The sequence below is a fragment of the Neopelma chrysocephalum genome, unplaced genomic scaffold (genome assembly GCF_003984885.1).
Source record: "Neopelma chrysocephalum unplaced genomic scaffold, ASM398488v2 Primary Assembly neopelma1_44, whole genome shotgun sequence".
In the NCBI taxonomy this organism is placed as follows: domain Eukaryota; kingdom Metazoa; phylum Chordata; class Aves; order Passeriformes; family Pipridae; genus Neopelma; species Neopelma chrysocephalum.
Window position 1 is genome coordinate 15,069,379 of NW_020897703.1, and position 27,533 is coordinate 15,096,911.

The 27,533-nt window shown below is 36.0% G+C and overlaps 1 protein-coding gene across 2 annotated transcripts in view; it reads left to right on the forward strand.

The window, feature by feature from the left end:
* Positions 1-27,533, forward strand: part of LRP2 (LDL receptor related protein 2) — a 116,676-nt gene that overhangs the window by 39,636 nt on the left and 49,507 nt on the right. For both annotated transcript variants that reach the window (XM_027678651.1, XM_027678652.1), the window contains exons 13-33: positions 492-698; positions 2,365-2,567; positions 3,206-3,346; positions 4,234-4,437; positions 5,292-5,484; positions 6,618-6,743; positions 7,038-7,168; positions 7,916-8,053; positions 8,999-9,280; positions 10,498-10,737; positions 11,365-11,484; positions 11,870-11,986; positions 12,660-13,037; positions 13,920-14,168; positions 15,298-15,509; positions 15,963-16,147; positions 17,058-17,286; positions 18,403-18,580; positions 20,599-20,727; positions 24,351-24,517; positions 26,971-27,114. In XM_027678651.1, the coding sequence (XP_027534452.1) occupies positions 492-698; positions 2,365-2,567; positions 3,206-3,346; positions 4,234-4,437; positions 5,292-5,484; positions 6,618-6,743; positions 7,038-7,168; positions 7,916-8,053; positions 8,999-9,280; positions 10,498-10,737; positions 11,365-11,484; positions 11,870-11,986; positions 12,660-13,037; positions 13,920-14,168; positions 15,298-15,509; positions 15,963-16,147; positions 17,058-17,286; positions 18,403-18,580; positions 20,599-20,727; positions 24,351-24,517; positions 26,971-27,114 (3,973 nt within the window). The remainder of the gene's footprint in view (positions 1-491; positions 699-2,364; positions 2,568-3,205; positions 3,347-4,233; positions 4,438-5,291; positions 5,485-6,617; positions 6,744-7,037; positions 7,169-7,915; positions 8,054-8,998; positions 9,281-10,497; positions 10,738-11,364; positions 11,485-11,869; positions 11,987-12,659; positions 13,038-13,919; positions 14,169-15,297; positions 15,510-15,962; positions 16,148-17,057; positions 17,287-18,402; positions 18,581-20,598; positions 20,728-24,350; positions 24,518-26,970; positions 27,115-27,533) is intronic.

Consider the following 27,533-nt stretch of genomic DNA (forward strand, 5'->3'; position numbering starts at 1 on the left):
TCTATTGTAATACCATCCATAGACCTCCAACTGTCTGAAATAAAGAGGTGGAATGAAGCCAAGAAAGTTAGAGTCTCCTAACCCATGCACTTCAAAAGTGTATGTGAGCCATGAAAACGTGGATCCTCAGAGAATAGGAAGAGGAATTTCATGTGACTTTTAGTCTGGGCTGCTGCTTTCATAATGCATCTACTTGGTTCATTTCTTGCAGTAAACTTAACTATGTAATTTAATAAGGAAACAAATAGTATTTCTGAGGTCTTTGGGGTGAAAGCATGTTTCTTTCTGGATTTATTCTTTAAAAGAAAATTCAAATTACTTCTTGTGTAGAAGATACAAAGTATGTTTTCATAGTATGCCAGCTGAGAAACAAGCTCTGTCCTGAAAGGGTACTGGTTTTAAATTCCATGTAAAATGTTGGAGTTTCTTGTAAAATCTCCAGGAAACATGTCTCACTCTTCTTTTTTCTTTTTTCTCCCCTCTCTCTATAGTTACCTGTTTTTCTCAGACTGGGACAGTCTTTCTGGTGATCCAAAAGTGGAGAGGGCCTTCATGGATGGCACAAATCGTCAGGATTTGATAAAAACAAAATTAGGCTGGCCTGCTGGAATAACTTTGGATATTGTGTCAAAGAGACTTTACTGGGTTGACAGCCGATTTGATTACATTGAGACTGTAACTTATGATGGACTTCAAAGGTAGGAGAAATATTGTTTCTTGGAGGTTACAGATATACTGATCATTTTGGATCCAGTTCAAAGAAAGAGTTGTCTAACAAAATGAGATACACAAAGGATGAAAATTACAACATGAAGAATGTGATACACCTTCATCTCTATGGTGTTATGCTGCTTCTAGACAGTCCTTAATTCATGATTCGTTGCCTTTTTTCTACCTTGCACTTATTTTATAATGTTCATTTACAGTCCGCCACTGCAATACACATTTTTAGAGCATTTGCTTTTTATTGTTTTTTCAATTTTATTAATTGTCTTCCATCATAATTTCTTTGCATTTTTTCATGAATGAATTTATCTGAAATATACCACACCAAAACACCAATTTATGGCTATTAAATGCTCTTCTTACATTTTATAAATCTTTGCTGTCAAAAATTAAGTCATCACTCCCTTATTGTGATGCTGGGGAGTCTAAATCACAGCATGCAAGAAGGGAGTGCTTGAACTTTTATGGGACTGTGTCATACAGTATAGTGTTTAGAAGCCTACTTATCTCTGCATCTGTGATTAGTGTCAGTTATTCAAACAGAAGAAAAAAAATGTCCTCTTTTGCATACCTTCTGTGTACAGACTTGAAACACAGTCCCCTGCTCACTTGACAGGTTTATTGTTCAATGTATTTTTTTCACTTACAAAATTATAATGTTGTTATCTTTTCACCTTTACTAGGGTTTGTAAGATGTATTTAGCAAAATAGATAAGACATGTTTAGTAAAATCGCTGGGTTTTGGTGATAAAAACTTATCCCTCACAGCAGTGCCAAAAATTGTGTAGGTGTTGTGCAAGTGGGCAAGAGGCAATGGCATAGTCTGTGAAAAATGTTAAAATAGATCTTACTGTCCACTTCTATCACATCTTACATGTCTACAGCATGAACCTAAATCACCCAGGAAACTGTTAGAGTAGTGCTGTAGAGTTAATCTGATTTCATAGGGTTTTCTTCATAACTATATGAAAATAAAAATGTGGTGTCATTTTTATGTATTGTGTGAGGACTTACATGTCTGTTTTTATCTCCTAATATTTGTCCAGAAAAATATTGTCACGATACCTTTCATAGATAAATACAATTTATTAGCATTTGGTTTTCATTGGTTTTGCATGGGTGAGTAATTAAATCCAAAGGAAGTTGTTTTGTTTGTTTGTTTGTGGTTTTGTTGTTGTTGATTTTAGCTGGTTGCTTGGGTTTTTTTATTGCATACATAGGATTTTATTTTTTGCCAGTGACTGTTGGGGCCGTACATTTTTTACATTCAAGGTTTGTTTAATATTTCAAATTGCTACAGATGTCTTTGATTTCCTCTGTTTGGCCTCTTTCTCCAATTTTTTCTCATTATGAATCTTTTTCTGCATTTGTGAGACATCACCTTTACTCACTGTGTTTTCTTGGAATTTGCTACTACTTTTGCTGTATTGTCACTGCTGTATCCTTTATGTTTATGAATCCTATATGTTTATCTTCATCTCTTCAGTTCATTTGGTATTTTTCATTTGTACTTTGGTAGCATCTCTGTTGAAACAAAAACCGGTGAATGAATTAAAAGTATTGTATCCTTTCTTCTATTAATAATGTTATTTTCTAGATAATATCTTGTAAATAATTTTCAAATCAACTTCATAACAGGAGAACGGTAGCTCATGGAGGCTCACTGATTCCTCATCCATATGGAATCACTTTATTTGAACACAACGTTTATTTCACTGATTGGACCAAAATGGCAGTGGTGAAAGCTAACAAATTTTCGGAATCTAACCCTCAAGTGATCTACCAGTCTTCACTGAGACCTTATGGAGTGACAGTTTACCATGCTGCCAGGCAGCCATATGGTAAGACCAAAAGTAAATTATGAAGGGAGATTTAGGAACTATGTTACTAAAAGTTGGTAAAAATTATGAGACTGTTATTTTGGTATAAAGAACTAATAATTACAATACATAAATTTCTATCGTAAAACTGGGCTGATTTTTGTCACACAATGGTTTCATCCAGCTTCTATAGCTAATGAAATGTCAAATGCAACATTTAAGAGTAGGGGGAGCTTGGAATCGTATTTGGTAGAGTCAAACTTGAGGTTTGATGTCACTTGAGTGATATTGATGTTTGGGACTTTTTTCCTCAACACTACAAAGAATGCAGTGGGAAAGGCTACCAGTATTCAAGGAATTCTGTGAGATATAATTCTGAAGTAGGTCTATATGCAGAAAACTGTAGCCCAAATTATGACCTTAATGCTGTGTACGAAGTGTCTCTGTACTGAGTTGAATACCTTGAATGATGGTTAACTCTGACATGATTTCAGTGCATTCCAGGGTAGAAATAATGAGGTATGTTTTCCTTGTAATGTAGCTCTCACATGGTCCACGACTTATTATGGATGTTGAAAAAAATCCTGAAAAATCAAGATAATCATGCAATTAGGTTAATATAGGAAGTTATAAACCTATCTTGCTGTATTATTTTCCAGTAAGAAATCCTTGTGGAAGTAATAATGGGGGATGTGAACAGATCTGCATTCTCAGCCACAGAACAGATAATGATGGACTAGGTTATCGCTGTAGGTGTATTCTGGGCTTTGATCTACATGTGGATGGACGACACTGTGTTGGTAAGAAAATGCCTTGCAATTGTTGGAAATAGCACTATTCCATTAGCTCTAGAATTATGTCTAGAACATCCTTCTTTTCTTCAATGGCTTTATGGGTTCAGTATCCTGAGGACTTCGTGGTTTTTCAACCAGAACTCTTTTTGACAGCATTAACTGTAATCATTTCTGCTGAGGTTCATTTTAAGCCACAACTTAAACTCACCACCTTTAATGAGTATTTTAAGAGAGTTAGGTACAGAATATGTGTAGACAGCTGTATGATGAAACTCTTAATCCTGAAATCAAGCATGAATGCTTGCTAATATGTAGCTTTTGCATTATTTTGAACACATGTGTTCAAAGCCTGCTTTCCTGTGTAGTAATGTGCAGATGAGGTTGGCCTTCTCCCTTTAAACACACATGGCAAGAATAAGAGATTTAGTTTTGGAGCTGTGGGTATCCATCAGTGATATTCTGTTTCCTCTTTGAGTGCAGATGGAGGCTTACTATGACTATCTATTGGCAAATTAAGACAGATACGTTGTCTATAGTTTTACTATTTGACCATGTGTTTATCTGACTAGCCCAGGTATGGTCTGTTTGTATGGAGGCTCCACAAAGCCTGTGAGTTATTTTTTTATAGGTAACTGTAAAGAGGCGAGCACAGAAGATGATTTCTGCTTCCATAAGGGTAATGTTTGCTGTAAAAGTGTATTAGCACCACAGTAACAATGCAAGAGGAACACTTGACCACATCATGTATATTCTGGTTTGGATTTTGTTTTTCTTCAATTTTTAGGTCTGTATTTAATCCCTATTTTCTGATTCTTCTTGTTTTCTACTTGCAGACTATTAGCATGGAAAATAAAGCTTGTGAATAAATAAATACTGTGTCTGATCTTTTGCAGCTGTGCGGCAGTTTCTGCTGTTTTCATCCCAGATGGCAGTGCGGGGGATCCCGTTCAATCTCTCCACCCAGGAAGATGTGATCATACCTGTAACAGGGAGCCCTTCGTACTTTGTTGGAATTGACTTCTGTGCTCAGGATGACACCATTTTTTTTTCAGACACAAGTAAAGATGTGATCTATAAACAGAAAACTGATGGTTCAGGTGAGAAACATACTTGGGAATTGTAGAGTAATTGTGGTAAGAAGAGTAGAAAATTTATCTTTCTAAAGAGAAGCGTGAAAAGTCACATTGTGAGATATACAGACAAATCTCAGTGCCATCCCAGTAACCTGGAAAATGTTTCTCCAAAATGTTTGTACAACTCATATTAAGCTTTTTGAAGTCTTCTGTTCTTTGACAAAGTTACTGGATGTGTTTGGGAATTAACTATTTGTAGCACTTCTCACAACTAATTTTTACCCTCACCAGCCTGTTTATGCAGCCAAGTATGCCTTTCAGTAGTATGGAACTCAGTTTCTATTTTCATTTCCCTGTCTGGAGAGCAGGATGTTTGTGAGACTTCTGGAAATCCTATTTGTGCTAGTGTTTCTCTCCTGTTTATAATGATCATCAAATATATATTAAATCAGCATATAGTCTTCTGAGCTTACTTGCTGCCTTGGGTCAGGGTAATGGTAGACTGCAACTGACCTTTGGTTTACTATGCAAAGACTAGGTAAAGTCTGGCTGTTGAGCAAGATGTCCTTACTGCATTGACCTTACTGACCACTGACCTTCATTCATAAAGCTCCTCTCAGTGTAAACTTAGTGGCAGATTTTTCTCTCATCTTTGGCTAGTCCATATTTCCCCTCTTTTGTGCTCCTGAACATACACCTTCTTTGTCTGGAACAAAGGGCACCCCTCCCTCCCCTTTGTTATTGTTCTTTATACTAAGTAGCACGGAGGTGACATTTTTACGAAAGAGAGCCACAAGTTTTGTCAATAGAATACTGCATTCATGTTATTTCCTCTGTTCCTAAACATTTACAATCATCATGTGTGTTAAAAATTCTAGGAAGAGAGATCTTAACTGCTAATAGAGTGGAAAGTGTTGAAGATTTGGCCTTTGACTGGATCTCTAAGAATCTATACTGGACAGACCCTCGATACAGGAGCATTAGTGTTATGAGGCTGGCAGATAAATCTAGGAGAGCTATTGTTCAGAATTTAAATAATCCTCGATCAATAGTGGTTCATCCTGTTGTTGGGTAAGTTTAGCTTTGATTCTCATTTTAACCTATATGTACAAATTTATGTTTTAAGCAGATCAGGTGAGATTAGATTTACTTCTGATTCTGGATTTCTGTTCTTTTCAAAATACCATCTCTTTTCAGTTGTCTTGTCTTTTTTTTTTGTTTGTTTTATTCCAGCCTAGGATTCAGCACCCAGAGGAAGGGGCAAGGTGAGGCAGATTCCACATGACAGAAGCACTCAAAAGCACCATTTTTTTCCTTCTGTTCATTGATAAACAGGCAAAAGAACTTTGTTTCTTTGTATCACTCAGAAAGCTATTTCTCATAGTTGAAACATAAGGTTTTCTAAATTATTTTTAATATATTTTCAGTTCCCATGTACCGCTAACATTGGTACCATAATTTTATCTGTCTGAATTTCTTTATTTGAAACATATTAGATACTACTGGCTGTATTTGATACAAATGATAAAAATGAAGCCCTACTTTTCTTTGATGGAAATGCTTGCCTTCAAAGTCTGTACTCTGTGTTATTTGCCAGTGCTGAAACAGTGTTTCTTTCACAGCGTTGTTTGGCTTCCTAATGCCATACTACTGAATTTCTTAATTCCTGGATGTTGGTTTTTCATGACTAACCAAATACACTATTTTGGAAGTAATCTCATAAAAACAGTGTTGAACTTAAATCCGTGGGTATCCCAACATTTTTTGTGTGCTGCTTTGTGAAGTTATTTAACACTAGCTTCAACTCCTTGGCTATAGGCATAAGTCAAGTGGATCAGGAGAAAATTCTGTGTAATATTCATGCATACTTTAAGTTTTATCTCTAAGATGTGTTTTTGCTTGATTCTTTTTCCCTGTCAGTACTTAAATGAGAACCTTAACAATTTTAACAAAGTTATAGATAATTACTATCTAAAGGGACAAACCACTTCCAAAGATTCTGGAAGTTGTATAATTAGGATAAATATTAATTGTTGGCACCACTGACAATTGAGGAGAGGGAGAGAGTCAACATACAAATGTACTTTTTTTAGGTATACGAAAGATGTGGTACAAAGCAGAATGTTAATGCTGTTCAAATGTTTTCTCTGTTTAATCACATTACATAATTTGTTTTATGTGTCTTTTGACATGTGTCCTTTCAGGTATATATTCTGGACAGATTGGTTCCGTCCTGCAAAAATCATGAGGGCCTGGAGTGATGGATCCCATGCCTTGCCAATTGTGAATACAACGCTAGGCTGGCCCAATGGCCTAGCCATTGACTGGAGGTAAGGGCAACACTGAAGGCAGAGGAGCTTCTTGAGCAAATGTGTTTCTTCCTTTAAACTGTTAGGGATTAAAAATAAAGGAATTGTGTCAGGTTGCATGCACTGGCACTTTGTACTGCAGACCTGAACTTTCCATTGGTTGAAAAGCCTTAAAATGTAAGGTTTTCTCAGAATCCCTCCCCATACACCCCAATAGCTTCTTGTCAGGTTTAAGATTATTGTTTGAGAAAATGTTAGAGCTTCCCAATTGACATAATGCCATTTGAAGAAATATGATATTTTCATTATTTTTAGCTCTCTAAGGCTGTACTGGGTGGATGCTTTTTTTGATAAAATTGAGCACAGCACCTTTGATGGGTTGGACAGACGGACTCTTGAACATATTACTCAGATGACTCACCCATTTGGCCTCACTATTTTTGGAGGTAAGTCTAGCATTGAAAAATATTATCTATTATTATCACAGACTTTTTTTCATATGGTGATCTATGAGTATGTGAGATAAAATAACATAGCCTTTGTAGTACTGCTTTTCCTAAAGAGAGACTGTTGAAAGTTTCTATTAAAAATATATATTTAGTACTTCTTGCTTCTTTTTAGAACTGGTTTTATCTGTGTAGAAATAATTTGAGGCAGGTCATTTAGTGCAACAAATCAGATATGCTGTGCTGATTATAGCTTCCAAGGTGGGCTACTTATGCTAGACAGACAAAGTAAATCACAACTCTAGAGATGGTAAAAAATTTCAGGATATTAATAATCGTATGTAGAGTTTATCACTGGATTTATGTTGTTTGTGTGTGAAGAAAGATGTCAGTATATGACCCCTTTGGTTTTGTATAAAAATATCTTCAAAAATACTCTAAAATTTTCTGGAAAGTAGTCTTAATGAATACTTTTTAAATTGTCTTGGAATTTGAAATGTCAGTTGAGTTTGTTGTATTTCAATTTCAGTGAAATCTGAGAAGGTTTGATTTTTCTAAGTTCTGTCTACCTATGACTGAAGGGCTGACTTTGACTGCATTAGAGTGATAGAAGTCCTTTTGTCTTTTTCATGAAACAGTTATGAAAAATGGTTAAATTTACATGAAAAGTCTTCCAGGGTTTTTCTCATTATGTTTGATCTTTTATGTTATATTGCTCTATAATATGTTGAATGTTTTTCAAAACAGGTTATGCCTATTTCAGTGATTGGAGACTTGGTGGAATAGTTCGAGTGAGGAAGTCTGATGGAGGTGAAATGACTGTTATTAGGAGGGGCATTAGTAACATTATGCATGTTAAAGCCTACGATGCTCATTCCCAAATAGGTGAGCTCTTTTGTTGTATAGATGAAAGACATGAAATAGGGAATAAGAAACAGAATATCAGGACAGCAGATTTCCACTTTCAATTCTAGAAATGGCTTTACTGAATTGTAAGGGACATACAGGGGAGGCAGCATAGGCATTTGCAGTCACACGTTGGATATTTCACTGTTTTGTGACTGTATTCAATTTTCCTCCACCACTTCTGCTACTTTACTTAATAACCTTGTAAAACGAACGTATGATTCTGTTGTGTTTTGTGTAATAAAAAGACCTTTCCCCAAATCTTCGTTCACGAAGATGGGCCATTATTATTATTATTATTATCACCAATTACAACTTGGCTTTTTTTTTTCCTGATAGAAGTTTCAGTTAAACTAATTTATTTATTTTAAGGAATTGGGTAAATGTTTATTAATCAAATTACTATTCTTCAGGTGATTACTATGCGTAAATATCTAATTTTTTCTTATTTTCACTGCTGAAATCAATGCAACTTCATGATCTAAACCAAGGATTTGGTATTGTAGTTAATTTAGTAAAGCACCCAATGCCTTCGTCAAACATACATACGATGTACTAAGGCTCACTGAGTATTTGGTATCCAAAAACTGGGTCAGGTCTCCCAGCCTTGGTCAGACAGATCTTCTCGTTTGTGGTAGTCTACTTGTTTCCAGACAGTTGCTGAAAATTGTCAGAAAATTGGATGAAATTTAATAGTGTGTTCTTCCATAAACATTAGTGTCAGTGAAGAGCATACAGAATGGGACACTTCTTATTTGTTACTACTACTGTTGTTACTACTGTCCATGAACCTGACCCTGTTTTGTAGTGTGTGCAAAACCAGGATTTGCTACACCATCTTTTCTTACAGTGACTATGCACTTTTAATAGTTCCCAAGCTGTTACCATTAGTGTGTACATTGATCTTCTCTATCACTTTTTAAGGCTCTAACTACTGTAATAGAGGAACAAATCCCAATGGAGACTGCAGCCATTTCTGCTTCCCAGTACCAAATTTTCAGAGAGTTTGTGGTTGTCCCTATGGCATGAAGCTGGCTTCAAATCAGCTGACATGTGTTGAAGATCCATCCAATGAGCCACCCACTTTGCAGTGTGGCTCCTACTCATTTTCCTGTGGTAATGGAAGATGTGTGCCACAATACTATCAGTGTGATGGTGTTGATGACTGCCATGATAACAGTGATGAACAAAACTGTGGTTCTTCAAGTAAGTAATCCCTGTAATTTGCAGTTAGTGTTCATTGTTTGTAGTTCAGGAACTTTGAGACAGTACGGCTTTGTTGGAATAAACACCAATTTTTTAGGGATGTGTCTGTGAATTAATCCTGAAATCTACCTGGGAGATTAGTTAATTTGTTAATTAGTTAATTAGTTACTTTGGAAATTATATCACACTATTACAGGATTCAATACTAGCTACCTAAACAATGCATGAAAATATTCGTATCTCACTAGTTCTCAAAATTCAATTTACAGTGTAACAAAAGTTTATCTTCTAAATAAAAAAAGTTGTCTTTAGTCTTAGTTTTTTGTAAATTTTGAAAGATACTGGAATATCACATGCTTACCTTATTGTGATGCATGGGGAGAACAAACTGTCTTCAGAAGGTGAAGAGACATAAAAAATAACACCATAAGGAATATAACAAAACCACATGCATTCCCTAACCTTCCTCTAAGATTAAAGTGACACCTTTTATTTCACTTAACATCTCAATAGAAATTTTATGTTTTTCTTTATATTTAGGCACTGCTGAACTATTTGTTACATCTGAATTTTTATAGTGAAGGGAATTAAACGCACATTGGTTCATTTCCTGGTTTTACTGTAAAGTGTCTCACACAAAATATTTATTGATCAAGTACATTGAGAGAACAATGGGATAATTAGAGTTGATAAGATACTGAAGATATTTATGAGTCTTTTATGACATATCTGGTGTTTATTTCTTCAAAGTGTTAATTCTTTTAAATCACAAACAAGAAATTAGGACACATTAATAAAATGTGCTCCTTAATGCAAAGGATTAGCTAGTATGACTAAGGTATAAACTCTTTCTTATTAGTGGGCTATTTAGAATAACTAGAATGCCTTTTGGGGAAAAGGAAAGTATAAAGCCAATGGCTCCTTGAGGAATTTACTTTTCTCGTTCTTTAAATTGTTTTGAAGGGCTTAACATTTTGATTTTCTTATTACTTCTTGCAGTTTATAAAAAGTTTGTAAGTATTCTGTCCAGTTCTGCATCATGTTGTATAACAGACATTTTAATTCTAAGCACTGTGCATTTTAGAATTTGATGCATGTTTTAGACATTCTGTAAGTATACTGAATGTCCTGATTGCTCTGTCAGGAATGGCAAGTTTTGGAGATCTTTATAAAAGTGTCTTCCTTGTTTTGTTTTGTTTGTTTGTTTGTTTTTTAAGACAATACTTGTGCTTCATCAGCTTTTACCTGTGCCAGTGGACAGTGTATTCCAGGTCGCTGGCATTGTGATAAACATAATGACTGTTTCGATGGCAGTGATGAATTGCATTGTCCTACACAAGGACCCTCTTCATGCCCTGGAACACAGTTCACCTGTGATAATAAAAGATGTATTCCAAGAATCTGGCTTTGTGATACTGATAATGACTGTGGTGATGGCTCAGATGAAAAAAACTGCAGTGAGTATTGTGACTGTCTCTTGTTTTTATAAACTGTGTATATTGACATATGGGTGATGAATGAAATTGGGAAGAAAGAACTAATATTTAAATTAGACTAATATTTTGTAGTCCATAGGATGTGGAAAACTTGTCTAATTTGAACTACCAGAGCCAAGTAGAATGCAGAAATGTAATTAAGAAAACTAGAGGGTGCAAATGTGATAGTCACAATCACAGTGCTGCATAATGTCATCCACTGTAATTTGCAGAAAAAGCAGCTAAAGCTTAGATGCTCTAAATGCTTACTTCATGAGTGATCTCAGTAATGACTGATCTCAGTAATGACTAATGGTGTAGTCAGCTAATCTAGGCTGGAAGTTTTTACCAGCAGTAAGATATTAGTTTTTTCATATACTTCCTTTAGCATTATTTACCACTAAGTGGAATCTTCTGTTTATTTTCTATGAGTCTGAGCCTACATATGAATGGACCTGTTATTAATATATAAGTGCTTGTAATTTATATGATTGCTAGTTGCTGCATTATATGCTGCAAGTTAGTGATAAAGTTTTTCTACTGTTTCAGTATTGTGCTGATCTCAAAAGAGAAATAAAGCACATCTGCATGTGTTGTCATTTTTAACAGCTTTTGCAGGTACTTGTGAACCCAGACAATTTCAGTGTCCAGACCATCGTTGTATTGACCCATTCTATGTCTGTGATGGAGACAAAGATTGTATAGATGGTGCTGATGAGCATGACTGCAGTAAGTGTAACTTTATTTGTTGAATGCCTCTTTATTGTTTCCTCACTCTTGCCCCCTGAGGAGGCTGATGGTGACTTCATATTACCAGCTCCAACATAGCAGAATGCATAATAAGCCTATCCATAAATTAATCCTGTTTGTAATGCTTGTTTTAGCATTTTAGTAAACCCTTTGATCTCTAGGCTGGTTGTGGAGGGTTGAAATACGTTTCCTCTGTTTTCTGTAAATACCAAAGTCACTGCATTTTCTGTGTCTCAGGGAAATTGTGGTCTTCAGTGGAACTGATACCATATCAGACTTGGGCACCTGTAGGTAAACACAGTGCAGTCTAGCTCTGTAAAATAAATAAATAAATAAATAACATCAGTATTCTTTAATTTTGTAGTATATAACTGCAGTGCCACAGAGTTTAAATGTCTAAGTGGAGACCAATGTATCAGCACTTACTACCAGTGTGATGGTGTTTTTGACTGTAATGATCACTCAGATGAGGCTGATTGCCGTAAGTATATTGATGCTGAAAGAAAGACTTCAGTTATTAGGTGATGCTTCTGGAAATTTCCTTTATCTGCTGTATTGAATACTGTCCTTAAAACCTCAATATGTTTTTTAGGGAAACCTGTCTGTAAATCATTTTCCTGAGCAGAAATTTCAAAAACAGTAGGTTCCAGCTCAAGAGTATCATAAAATCATAGAGTTGCTTGGGTTGGAAGGGACCTTAAAGATCATCTAGTTCCAACTCCCTTTCTGTGGGCAGGGGCACCTTCCACTAGACCAGGTTGCTCAAAACCCCATCTGACATGGCCTTGAACACTTCCACGGATGGGGCATCAACAGCTTCTCTGGGCAACCTCTTACAGTGCCTCACCACCCTCACAGTATTTACTCCCAATATCTAATATAAACACACTCCTGTCTGAGCACATATGTGCTTGTTCAAAATATAACAATAGTTAAATTGCCTTGTTTGCCACATTATAAAGTAGGAGTTAAATTGCTCAGATTTTGAAATGTCATGTAGATTGATTAACTGTGACTCTGTGGCCTGATCTAAAAGCAACACAGTTCTTAATAGTATTGTAAGTAGTTATATAAGAAATTAACTGAACATAGTGATTTTGCTTCTTTGTCAAAAATGGTAACAGATTCTGAACTGTTGAATGTCCCTGTTTTAGCTACAAGACCACCAGGGATGTGCCACCAGAATGAATTCCAATGTCAGTCAGATGGCAGTTGCATTCCTGATAACTGGGAATGTGATGGTCATCTTGATTGTGCAGACGGCTCAGATGAACACCATAGATGTCCTACCAGAACATGTCTTCCATCTCTTTTCCGCTGCGATAATGGCAACTGTGTCTATCGGGCGTGGATCTGTGATGGTGATAATGACTGCAGGGATATGAGCGACGAGAGAGATTGTCCTACTCAACCTTTTCGGTGTCCCAGCTGGCAGTGGCAATGTCCAGGTCACAGTATCTGTGTGAATCTGAGCAAAGTGTGTGATAATTCTGCTGATTGTCCCAATGGAGCTGATGAATCCCCACTGTGCAGTAAGTTGCTGTTAAAGCATCTACTATAGTCTGCTATGTGTTATGGCTTCAGAAAGAAATGGAATATTCAGCATGCTTTATTTAGTGTTGCAGTGTTTCTATCAGAAATGTAAGCATGCTGTAATTAGAGCTCAGATTACTCAGTAGAACTTGCTTGCAGTGAAAGGAGACTACAATGATTGATGAATTCATTAGCTATGTCCAATCATGTGCTCTGAATTCCAGCATGACTTCTACTGACTTTAAGTATAGGTTTTTATACAACTACACTGGAATGAGCTTGGTGTTCCTGAACACATTCACTAAAGCACAGTATGCTTTAAATGCAGATGAAATGTGATTCAGTCCTTAAAATTCTCTTTTAAATTTCTAACTTCAAGAATCATGAAAAAAATCTAGAAGCTCATGTGTAGCCAGAATTTGTATTTATGTTGATTATGAGTTGATTAAAACATAATCTTTTTCTTTCTTTCCTTCTTTCTTCTTTCTCTTTAATCAATGCACATTCTCAGATGAACCCCAGCCAGGTATGATTATAAACAATTTTAAATTATTATTTATTTATACAATTTTAGGTTTGGAGTGGCACAGTAAATTTTTGTATATTTCTAGCTATTTTTGTAAAATTTGTTGAAATGGTTGGACAGCATTCATTTGACAGGATTCGGTAGTACATGTTTTGTTGCTACCTGCTTTTATGTGCATTGTGTGTGTTACATTTTGCGTGAGGGTGGCAGTCCAGTCTCACACTGCATAACTGATGGTTCTGCAGTCATGTTTTAGCAGCAGTCTTAGGCGAGTAATGCAATTGTAAAGAACTAAATTTAGCATAAGAAGCTTTTGTTGACTCTTTACTTATTTTGTTTCCCAACCCAATTTTAGATCAGGAGAGCTGCTCTGACAATAATGCTGGCTGCACTCATGAATGTATTCAAGGACCCTTTGGAGCTCAGTGTACCTGTCCTATTGGATACCAGCTTGCAAATGACTCCAAGACCTGTGAAGATATTGATGAATGTGACCCTCCAGGCTTTTGTAGTCAGCACTGTTACAATGAGAGAGGGTCTTTTAGGTGTTACTGTGATGAAGGATACATTCTAGAAACCAATGGGAGGACATGTAAAGCAGCAGGTGAGGTATTGAGGTCAATCTAAAAAATGACAACAGGGTCTGGAAACTGTCCAGCTTTGCCATTTTAATGTTGTTTTCTTTTAAAAGAGCTATTGTAAACAGCCACTTAGAGTTGTTCTTGGCAGATGACCTTGAGTATTAAAGCTGTCAGCTGAGGAGTTAAATGGAAACTATTATTTCCTTGAAATAATATATTTAAATTAACAGTGTAATTTTTAATCCTGGAATCATCAAAATAATATTCTGGAAAAAATCAATGTCAGACACCTGTAAGCCAGAAGTTAAAGTTTGCTGTCTGTAAAGTTTGATGCTAACAAAGTGTTTAAATCCCAGCGTTTAACAAGCCTTACCTAGTGCCTATGCTGCACTTCGCTCATTTCAAAAGACCAAACATCGCTGATACAGCCTTGCTGCCAGTTGTTCTCTATCTCTCATGTAGCATAGTGGCAGTATGTAGGAATACCCAGTGGAATTTGTCGCCACAGGTTTCCTGATTTAGGGGTATACTCAGGTCATGGAAGACACTTGCATTTTACCTGCATGTAAGTTTGGCCTTTACTAATAGGGAGTTTCTCATAGTTTGCTGTCTTTATGGTTGCCGCTCTTCAGCAGTTTTTCAGCATCTTATCAGTGTAAGCAGCTGCACAGCAGTCTGTGGCTTTCCTGTAATGTTTCTTTTCCCTTGTTCCCATGCAGTCTAAAGGAGGGGAAAAAAGAGCAGGCAGGTTACAAAGGAGGAAGAGCCAGGCTGCATAGATTAATTTGTGGTACAAAAAACTTCAGGGGTTGAATCAGGAGTGGGGCATAAGAGAGGTTTATGGAGAAATGAGTGTTGGATGTCAGCAGCAAACTGGTTAGACAATGGAGAAGAAGACCTGAGGTCCACATATGAGCCTAGAAAAGAAGTCTGGAGAAAGAGTGATGGAGAAAGGATGGAGAAAAGCCAAGGTAGATTAAACAGTCAGGATGGACAGACTGGGTATGATAATATATCTTGATTTGAATTTTTCCTTTCAATATGTATACATTGATGCTATAAAGTCATGTAAAATTATTCAGTGTTCCTTTTTCTCACATAATTACTGTTGAATAGCTTATTGTTTTATTTTAATTTCTATTCCTTTGACAGAGTCTGGGAATCTTCTTTTGCTGGTGGCAAGTCGTAACCAAATTGTTGTGGATAACATCACTTCTCAGTCACACAGCATTTATTCTCTGGTTCGGGATGGAACCAACATTGTGGCTATTGATTTTGATTCAATCACAGATCGTATCTTTTGGTCTGATACAACACAGGATAAAATTTGGAGTGCTTATCAAAATGGGACTGACAGAAAAATAGTAAGTTTTGCTGAGTTTTTCTTGTCTTTTGTGTAGAGAAAATGAAGACAATGTTTCTTCAGTTAACAAAGGGGAAGAGGAAAATCCAAACATAGTAAGAAGAGAGGTAACACAGACAAAGTGAAAAAACTTTGTAGATGCTAAGCCAACATTTCATACAGCTTTTTGAGAAAGAAAACTGAATGCTTTCAAGAAGCCCCTTTTAACATCAAACTATGAGTTGATTTTCCTATTAGTAAATGATAACTTCTTCAATAGACCTTAGGAAGTTAGTAGGAGTGTTTGGATTTATGCTTTGCCAGCACTTTGAGTATGTACGTCGTGAGTCTTTCTGCATATTAGACCTGGAAAATGTTGGAGATTTGTTTCCCCATTTTCCATATCTATAGAACTGTGAAGGGTAAAAATTTGTTACCAACTTCCCCCTCTTCTCCTTTTTTTGTTATTAAACAGGTGTTTGACAGTGGTGTCACCGTGACTGAAAGTATAGCCGTAGATTGGATAGGTCGTAACCTTTACTGGACAGACTTTGTTCTGGAAACAATTGAAGTCTCTAAACTGGATGGGAGCCACAGGACTGTGCTGCTCAGTGAAAATATAACAAACCCAAGGGGACTAGTGTTAGATCCCAGAACTGAGTAAGATTTTTTTTTAATGTTTTGTTTGAAAAGATTAATATTTTATGATGCAACTATTAAAATTTGAGATTACCCAAATTGTATTGTAATTTTAAATTACAAGCAGAAGAGAAAACTTAAAAAAATCTTTAGAAATAGTGTGTTTGCAGAGTTGATTTAATATTTAAAGTTGTGCAGTAATTATTGGTGATCTGTTGCTTTGTTTCACTGTGACAAGATGACTTTTTTCCTATAAAAGATTTTCCTACGTTTTCTTCCTAGTTAAGAAATGTTAATTCAAAATTATGATGTATCATTTCACTTAGTGGTAAACCACAAACTTATATGTGATTTAATGTCATATGCCTCCTTTCGTAGCCCCAAGTCTAAAATAATTATCTATGCTGTATTAATGTTATTACAAAAGTACCTTCCCATTTCAGACAGCAGGTGGCATAGAGTTAATGAAATGTGATGATTTGAACTGTCCATGTTCAAACTTCTACTTTTTTTTGCGGTCTTCAGTGCCTTGAATTCTGTTTACTGCCAGCCACATGGGGCTCTTCATTTTTAGTGCTGTTAACATTGTAACTAACATTATAAGAGTACAAACCTGTATCAAATTATTATATAGCAGCCAGAGAATCAGATTATAATCAACAGTGAAAAACAGTGACACCAGTAACTTCTATATGCTGCTATTACTAACAAATGGAAACAGCAGTAGAAGTGTTAAAAGAATTCGTACAACAGGAGTTATGGTAGTATCTCAAGTAAGCATATTGCTGAAATAAATAATTTCAGTATCATTGTGTAGGACTGTTCTTAAAAAGGTTATTTCTATTTTTGATCTAGTGAGTCTTCATGTAACATTTCTCAATAGGCAGCTAGGTTTTTTCCCAGATTGGTAACCACACGTTACTTTTTTCAGTGCTCATGTAATGTTCTGGACTGACTGGGGCCAAAACCCTCGGATTGAAAAATCCAGCATGGATGGCAAAATGCGCACAGTAATTATTAATAATAAAATCTACTGGCCCAACGGACTTTCCATTGATTACCCAAATAGACTTCTCTATTTTGCTGATGCTTATCTTGATTATATTGATTTTTGTGATTACAATGGAAACAACAGACGACAGGTGGTTGCAAGTGATCTGGTAAGACATTAAAGAGAAACTGCTGTTTCCCCGTGTCCCTGCTGATAGTACTTAAAAATGTATTTTCACAGTTTTAGACTTGGATGTATTTTCCTTCAAAATACTTGGGTGAAACAGATGTGAAGTATTTTAGCTACTTCCTGCTGCTGGAAAAAGAGGAATTGCACATCCCATTCAATCTGCTGGAGATCTTCAGCAGAACCTGGAGCTGTGTGTAGACTTAGTGCTTTAGATCATTCTTGTCTGTTCTATCTGCATGTATGAAGTCTGAAGGTGACATCTGACACTGCTGCTACCAGGTGGTGCATTTGCTGTAGGCAAATATAGTACAAAAAACCTGAAAGAACTTTTCCCAGTCGCTTTTTGTGAGTGATTATTGCTACTGTTCTTGACAGCATTGAAGGATTTTGTGCTACCAGGACTTGCTGTGTGCAGCATCTTCATGAAGGCCATCCCTCCTACAGGCTGTCTCTCAATGGAGTGCTGCTGGCAGCTTGTAGCCCTGTCTCTGTACCAACACAGTGGTTCACATGTTCAGTTGGTACACAGAGACTTGTATAAATAACCACATGGATGTTTTTAAGAATTGACCCCTGGGGCTTTTACTGTTGACTGGAGAGACAATTTGTATGAAATGGAAGCCAAGGCAATCTTTCTGCTCCTAGTTATCTGAAATGTAGATAAGCCACCTTCTTTGACCCTCTGGTAAATTTTAGGGGAGCGTATCAGGGATGCAAGTTCTTGACAGGTCTGTAATTCTCATTAGACATTTCGTGTTGTGTTCCTGAAAATCTGCAGTTGGGTCTTTACCTGCTGGTTCCCTGTGTTCTGCCCTATAGTTAGACTGCTGTGTTAATTCCTCATTCTATTCATCTCACAGGGTCCATATAGCATTTTAATTTTTAAAAAAATTATATTTTCCCCATAATTAATGTCTTGTTTTCAGACAATAGATGGTATTTCATATTCTTTTGCTGAAAAATATCTTTTAGACACAACTACTTCAATATTTATTTATTTATTTAAAAAACATGCTAGGCTCTGTTGTTACTTCATTGCAAGCTTTACATATGCAAATCTCCAGAACTAAATTGATGAACAACCTTGCCTTTTTAGATATTGCAACATCCACATGCTCTAACTATCTTTGAAGATTTTGTGTACTGGAGTGACCGCTATACTAATCGAGTAATTCGAGCCAATAAATGGCATGGAGGAAACCAGACAGTTATGATTTACAACATTCACCAGCCTTTGGGGCTTGTGGCAGTCCATCCTGTAAAGCAGCCTAATGGTAAGTTCATCAAAACAACTTTGGTAATTGCAGAAATAACATGCAGTAACATCATGCATTGGCGCACTGAGAATCAGTCTTGTCAGCAAATGGGCTGGACTAAAACAAGCAAATAATTCAAACTATTGACTTGCAACTGTCCAAACTGGTATTAGGGAAAGTAACCACCTAGGCAGCATCTAAGGATAATGACTAGCCAAAAGAATAATAGGGAAGTAGTATGTGTCATTTTGTTAATAATAGGGAAGTAGTATGCAGTTTGTTCTGAATGTTTTTGTAAGACAATTGGAGCATTTTTGGAAAGTATTTTAATTGGAAAAATTTCTGTGTTTGACATACCGGACTCAATTTCTTGTATGTTAAGTATACAATTATTTTTGAAAAGGTGACTGTCATCAACCTTCTCTGAAAGTACTTCTGCATTATTTTACTCAATGAAACAATAATAATCATAAATAAACCCCTTCATTGCATTAAGTATTCCCTCTAAGATCTTATGCAGGGGATCTTTTGCAGCTGAAAGACTGTAAAAAAAAATAAAAATTTTTCTTTCTGTTAGGTAGATATCTTTCAAATCAGACTTTTCCTCATTTCATGGCATGACTTGAAGTGTGGGAAATATATTGATATGAATATTGTCTTTCAGCTTTTGTTATATTTCTTGTGTATCGGGTGTTTCCAATTAATAAATATTACAATGGCTTACTTTTTTTTTCCTTGAAAGACACCCCCATACCAGGGAGGGTAGAGACTTGCATTTGAGTAAGGCACTAGTAATTTCAGTGCTGTATTTGTTTTGGAACAAAACTTTCCTCAGACATGTTTAGAACTAAAGCAACTTAGCATTCTCACTGCAAATTGTTCATTTACCAGAGAGTACCATTAATTTATGGATCATAGTTATGGTTTAAGAGGTTTTATTTTACAACCCAAGGTTTAAAAACCTTTCTATCACTGGTAGAGAAATTTCTTTCATTTTCTTCATTGTTTTAAGTTAGTACATTTTATGATTCTTCATTTTAAATTGTTCTGTTGTACTTTATGTGGCCAGACAGAGAAGGGAATAAATCACTTGCAGAATAGCAAAACATGCTGATGTTGACAAATGAAGAAATAGTTATTTGCAGATTGAAATTCCAGATGCAGTATTAAAACTGTCATCCACTTTCCTTTTTTGTAAATCGTTAGATCTTACACCAACCAGCGTTTATTTCATAATACTGATGAGATGAATAATTTTCTTACAGTTTGATTTCTGAGTTTATGCTGTGGTTTTATTGTCATGCTAATTTGTTTTCAGTTCTTGTTAGTTTTTATGTTAGGAACAATTGCACAATTTCTTGGAACCTCCAAGCTTCTTAAAATAAGGTCTGCTGCAATTGCTAAGGATATACTCAAAATCTGATTTTTGTTTTCTTATGAAGATGGCTCATCCCGAAAAATCCTCTTTAGCAGCAAGTTTGTGGAAGTGATCTAGGTTGAATTTTAGTGTATAGTAATAATAGCAGCCAGGAGAGATCCTCTCTGCTGTCTCTTTTTTTGACATTTTACAACTTTAAACTGACAGTTTCAAAGCGATTCAAGAAATTTGGCATTGAACTCCCACTGTCTTTGAACAAGACACACCAACTATTTTCTCTTTGGTTTCTCCAAGAAGTCTCAGTAAATAATTTAAAACCCCCATCTAGAAGGGTTATAATAATCAAGGACTGAAAATCCCATAGGCCTCCTGGTGCAGTTAAGAAAAGTCTGAAATGAAGTTTGAAAGATTTTCTATGATGCATAAAATTTGAAAAGACCACTATGATAATAGTCCTTGTTTTACATGGAAAATTGTATCCTGTTATGAGTGTATTATATAGCTTGTGGTTCTTGGAAATTATTTCATTTTTTTAATTTTAAAGAAATAGCAAAACTGACTTAGTGCTGGGTTGATATTACCAGGAGCAATGAGATAGAATATTCTTTCCAATCACTCATATTGTTACAGTTGCTAATAGTTCCTTTTTAAATTTTAGGTATTAATTCCTGTGCATCGTCCCCCTGTAGCCACCTCTGCTTGCTTTCTTCATCTGGACCGCTTTTTTTTTCCTGTGCTTGTCCTTCAGGATGGATCCTTTCTCCTGATAACAGGAACTGCATGAGAGGTAGGGCAGTAATAACGAAAGACCCAAATGCTGTCAAATACATCCCTCTCTTAGGCAAAAAGCATACTTCAGTGGGCTACCGCTCATGAAATCAAAGTTTGGGGCCACTTCAGGCAGCCTTCATTTAGGACACATGGAATGTACTTGGCCTAAAGGTTTGGAGACAGGTTTGGGAAACAACTGAGTCAGAGATTCAGATGCTTCATTTGGGGAAAATGGATGAACTCAGTTTTCTTATAAGCACTTTAAAGAAGCCACATTTTAAGATTTCTCACCACAATGAATGTTTTGCTGTTGGAATACATCTGGAAGGAGTTTATTATCAGTTAAAAATGAAAACATACTCTGGCAGATTGTTGTGTTCATTATAAGTATTCAGCTCAGAAATATGTTTTTAAGAGTTGTAATTGTAAGAATGTTGAGATGCAGGACTAGAGGGGACTCTCTTGGTTACTTAAGTTTGTTTCCTTCTTGCCCTTGACCTCGTGTCATGTGTCCTCTTTCACCAGTCAAGCTCTAGTTTTAGATTAATCTGAGTTCTTGCCAGAAATTCACTGAACTTCACAATTTGGTATTTGGAAACCTGATTTTTTTTGTTCAAATGTATTATCTTCCCAGTTTACTCCCATTTCTGATGCCACTTTGTCCTTCAGGATAAATAGCATTAGTAGTTCTCCTTTAGCATCAGTATATGTTTTGTTGTGTATATTTGAAGTGGCTATCCTATTCTTTCTCAGCCTTATTTTGCTAAGAAGTAAGTTATGATCTTTTGGTTTCTTCTAATCAGGAAAGATGTTCTCCCTGTTTCTTATGACTCTCTTCAGCTTATCTGAACTATATGCATTTTGAAATTCATATCAGAATTTCTCATTTTGAGCTTTTTCCCCTCCCCTGTGTAAAATATTAGTGTGCCAAATGCAGAAGGTCTAGAAACACAGTCTAAAATTACATGTACATACATGTGATACAGCTGTAACAGAACTAACCTTTACAAACAAAATGTGTTGTCAAAATGTTCTACTGAACTTTCTTTGAATAGTCCACAATGATTTGTAAAAATTATTTAGCCTGTTCATTTAAAAAGAAAATTCAAAGCACTGGCAGGCAACTTGTGACTAGAAATTTAACCACATTGCTGTTGTCAGATGAAGCATTCATTATTAATTTTTTCATCATTGTAGAGATATCAAGTGTACGTTGGTGTCTCCCTGTATAAGGAAGCTTCAAATCATTGAAATTTAAGTAGAAATTATCTTTGGGATAAGCTAAGATTAGAAATCTCTGTCCATCAAAAAATCATTTTCTTTTAAAACTATAAATGTTAAAGGCCATATCATGCTCTTTTCTTGCTAGTTACTTAGCAGTGTGTTCTTTAAAGGGTTGTATTGCATTCACATTTTTCTGTGAATTAAGGGAATTACCAATTCATATAATCTGAAATGAAGTGCAAATTTGAAGAGGGTTTCTTTTAGAAATCCGCACTTGTTTTGTTATGTGTGGGTTTATAGAGGGATCATAATGAAAGAAATGGAACGTGGCAGGGATGAAGCCCATGTACATGTAGAGGTTGACCCAAATCTGCCACTGAATTGAACTATTGACAGTTGTTTATTTCTTGCATGTTGTAAATTTCCCTTTGTCTGCTTAGGTACAGTTGTGTCCCTTTTAGAAATTACATAATTGTTCCAATATAAACTGTGTGAGGAAGAGATAGAAGTATCCTTCTGTAAAGCACAGTTCTTTTAAACTATATGGGATTATTTTATTCTTTTTAGATGGAATTTATACAGTTAAAACAGTATGTAGAAAACATCTACAGATGTGGGGAATTAAAAAAAAGGATATTTGCTGAAGGTCAGTACATCAGCAAAAGTTAAAAAATATATTGATTTTTTTAATAATTGCTAATGACTAATGTCCCTGCTGGTGGCAGATGATCTTTAAGGTCGCTTCCAGCCCAGGCCATTTCATGATTACATGGGAGTAGGCAATTTCATTTCTTTTCTAATTTTTACTGTTGTCTTTATCCTTGCTGTCATTGTTTACTTTATTAGGCCAGCACAGTCTTTCAAAAGAAAGGTTAAACTGCACTGCATGCATTTGATTGCCCAGTGTCTCTACACACAATGATATTGCTGGTCTCTGCCTACTTAGTTTGCATATTAAACACGACTAACTTCATGTGGATGGAAAGGCATTTATTCTAGGATTGCACCATTTTTTAGCTTTATATAAGATGAAGAAATCTTGCCTTTGCACTTATTTTAAGCAGCATTTCAGGTTGATATTAAAGATGGTAATGTAGCAAGTTGCCTTGGAAACAAACAAGTGACTTTGTGTATATTAAAATATATTAAAATGGTACATGTGCATATTTAATATAATACATGAATTTTATATAGATTATAATTTGTCATGTAAATTGTTTAAAAATTGCAGAAGTTGTATTAATGTCTATCTGATGAAGCTACACAGGTTTTTAAAACTCTACAGCTCAGCAAATTTGCTCTCTTGTCCATCTTAAAAATGAGGAATAATCAGATTGTATAGATTTACATAGGTGTAAAACTCAAAGCAGTAAATCAAATTTGACAAATACTTCCAGCAGGCAGAGAGAAGCATGGAGAATAATTTTTGAGATGTGCAGTGATGCTGTGATTTGTGGGTTTTCATGTCAAAATTTTCACTGCGAAATTTATATAAATATTGCAATTAAGCAGCCAGTGAAGAAAATCCAATCCAAACAAACAAGTCTTTGATCTGTTATAAAAGAGGAAATGGGTTATTGCTACAGCAGCCCATTTTCCTACTAAATGGTAGCTTGTGCCTGTGGGGAGAAGAGGCTAGAATTTGTTTTCCAAAGACAAAAGGACAAGGCAGAGGGGAATCAGTGTTCAGAACATCCTCTTCCCCTGCTCCTTAGCAGATGAGAAATGCAGTTACTGACTCTCACTCTACAGCTCTCCAATGCATTTTCTCAGATCACCTGACTAGCTGCCCGTTGTTAATAAGATTTAAGCATAACAGCACAAGTTTACCAGAAAGTAAATATACTATAAGGGAGTATGTCTACTCCCTTAGAGATAAAATGGGAAAACAGAATACTGCAGTTATATTTAATAATGGAAATCAGCAGTTGCTGCAGTGACATTATTCTATGCTTGTGAGTCCTGCTTAATAGCCATTAGAGCCCATCACAGGCAGATCCTGCAGAATCTCAGAGCTTTGCCCTGATGGTTCCCATCAGGTCATGCAGAATCCTCAGAGCTTTGTCCTGATGGTTCCCATTCTCAGAGATTTGTAAAAGCTGCTTAGAGCAGCTGCATCAATGTCCTTCTTCCCTTGGCTAGCAATGAGTGATCCTGCTTTATTTACTTCCTTCCTCTCAGAATTTGCATTGTGATTGCCCAGTGCTGAAACTTTAAATGTTACAACAATTTCAGTAATTGATAACCTCACTCCTAGTGAGGGATCAAACTTCTAGGTAAGTGGTTTCAAAGCACCACTGGTAAAATTGAACCCTTCTCAGCACCAGGGAACTTCTGTGTGGGAGCGGGAAAGCGTATTATAATGACATTTTCTTGAGCAGAAGCAACTCTGAGTTACACTGTATGTTTTCACAGTTGAACACCCTTTCCTTATTGCTGTAAGAGATAATATAATTTATGGAATTTCTCTGAACCCTGAGGAGAAGACAAATGATGCTATGGTTCCAATAGCAGGAGTTCAGAATGGTGTTGATGTTGACTTTGATGACTCTGAGCAGATGATTTATTGGGTTGAAAATCCGGTAAGTTAGTATTTGGGTTCAAAATGTGCATTAAATTAAGACTTTTTATTTTTAAAAAGTGTTTTGGACTGCAATATATTAGCATTGCTGGTAAGAATTTTGATAAAAATAATAGAAAAGAACGCAATGGTGGGGTTTTTAGGTTTTTGTTTTGGTTTGTTTTGTTTTTTTTCCCCGCTAGGACAAAATAAAGAAACTTCATCTCTCTTATAAAGTAGTTCTTATCTTTGGCAGCAGAAACATTTGATTAATGTTTTTTCTGACTCAGAGACATGAACAGGAAATATTGGAAAGCATTGACAGACCCACACTCTCAGCCCTGCTGTGCTATAGTCCACTCTTTCTCCTCTCTCTTGACTTAGGACTTAATTCTGCAAACACAGCCACAGCACTTCTCCATGGAAGCAGTACTTTGGACAGAGTGGCACTTAACATTAGAATGAATGTGTATGCATCTAATCTGAGCACTTAATGAAGTAACACGTTAGAGGGGCACTTTTTCCTTTAAACAGAAAATTGTTGCAAAGTCACAACAATTTCCAGGTAGCACATATGAGGCTTATAGATCTAAAAAATAATTTGAACTAATTTTTAATAGTTGATTATAATTGTTTGATAAATTGTTTTTATTGCTGGTCCTGAATGAGGAAATTATATGTGTTCCCTAAGCCTAATTTGCCACTAAAAAAAAAAAAAAAATCCAAATTTTTTCAGTATGGACAATTAAAAAGAAAAAAAATCTATGGTAGTCTGGGAAACATGAGATAGGATGCTACTGATTCAGCAGTATGTGTTAAGTCTTGGAGGCATAAAAACAGTTCTTTTTTTCAAGAAAAGCAGTGCTTAGGTCCTGGAGAAGTATGATGGTAGATAAGGAGATTTATATAATTATGTAATTATATAATTCACACAAACCTGTTATGTTTCATCCACACACTATTTTTGATTTTTTTCCCAACTTGTTTTCTTTACATTTTGCATCTTTGAAGTATATATAATTTTAAAAACTACTAATTATAAAGCCTATTCCATGTCGCTCATAAAGAAACTACAATTTATTTAATTATTTATTCTTTTAAAGTTAGAATATTTAGTTCCACTGAAGTATTTGAATAGACCTATTTAAGCAAACTTTTGCCCAAGAAACTAGGTAAATACTCAGGAATCTATTTCATTCTTCCTGCAGTCTGAAAAAATGTTCCTGACAGACCTCAGCCAGCAGATACAGCTGACATATACAAAAGCCTTTTCAGTTCTGTAGGAGGTCAAGGGCTGATACATCCATTACCAGCGCTGGCAAGTGAAATGCCAGGTGCCTTTGCAGGCTGAGTGTGGGTATGTGCTCTGTTTTAGTTAGGTCTTGACAAAGCCTGACAAATGTGTGACTGTATCCCTGACCTGCAGACCTCAGGCTTCTGTTGCTCCCAAACAGAGCCGAGACACCTGTGTCAGTCATGGCTCACTCTGAGAAAAAGATGTTTCTCTGTTTTCTAATGACAGAAGCATATTTGCCTGCTTTCTCAATTGTCCATTACCACAGGACCTCCTCCTTAACACCGCATTTTGCCTCCATCCATTGCACATTTGGCTTTTCCTGGGCTTTACCTATGCTTGCATAGTTTATTGCTGTAATTTCAGGGCCAGTGTTGGCAGCATTTGAAGCTGTAGTTAGAGTTCAAGTGAACATCCAGCTTGTTCACTCTTTCTGAAGCAAACTCAGGAAACAGACATAAAAATAGGAGTGCCCCGCTATTCTACTTGTAAAACACTAAAGTTTTTTTTCTTTAGCCATCATGTTCCATAGGTTTTTAATTGTAAATGTCAATAATAGGCAGGATAACTGTCTTTAAAGTGCCTATCATATTAGACACTGTTGTAAACATCCAACGTCCATCAGACTCTCACAGTAGGGTTTATAGAGTACCAAAAATTATCCTGTTTTCCTCCCTTTTTTCTGAAGGCCTAGGGATTCAAGGGCAGGATAATTTGCAAATAGCACTATAATTGTTTTGATTCAGCAAGCAGCACACTGCTGGTGTCTAAGAAATTTTAGTTACTTAAGTCAGCAGTGAATTTGGCCTGGAGCTCAGTTTTTTGCCATCTGAGGTGCTGATTCCTTTCTGAAGCACCATTTTCAATTCTGCACTGAGATATTTAGACAGTAGGCTGATATCATGGTAACAAAGCAATTAAGAGTATGCATGGACCATATGATCACTGGATCCTTTTCCTAAAGTTGTTTCTACCTTGTTCCTGTTCTAAGATGGCAACTGCAACCTGTTGTCCATTTTTTACTGCCCGGATCTGCTCTATTTCTGCCTCTACCTCCTCCTTCCTTGAACTGGGCTAGCATTAGAAAAGATTGCAATATAGAATAAGTACTCATATAGTTGGAATAGAACAGTGTTCTCCGCTCTTGACATTTTTTCACTTTTGTTATCTTTCTTTCCAAGGGTGAAATTCACAGAGTGAGGTCAGATGGAACCAACAGGTCAGTTTTTGCTCCGGCAGCTGTTATTGGTTCTCCTTTTGGTCTGGCATTGGACTGGATATCTGCAAACCTGTATTACAGTAACCCAGGGACACAATCAATTGAGGTAATTATTTAAGAGGGACAATTGGAAAGCAAGAACCTAGATTTTTCACTGCTATGTATACAGGTTTAAATTAGTAATATTTATTTAATGAAAAGCTGAAATTAGATTTATTTTAAAGTGCAATCAGTCTGTGGAAAAATACTTTATAAACTTGAAAGATAAAGTTAAGTTTGGGGGTAGTCAAAGAGATTGAAAGCAGGAAAATTTATTTGTGCATACATCTATTCTCTTTTTTTTTTCCCTTCAACTCATTAGGCTTCTAGTGTTTGACACACAACCTCTCTGATGACTAGAGTTACTGTTGTTACTATTCTCACTTCAAATCAGTGATCCCTATGCAGTGCCTCTGGTAGTAAAGGAATGTTGTCGTTGAATGCAGTAAGGTCTATTCCCAAATGCTTTGATAGCATATTAGGTAG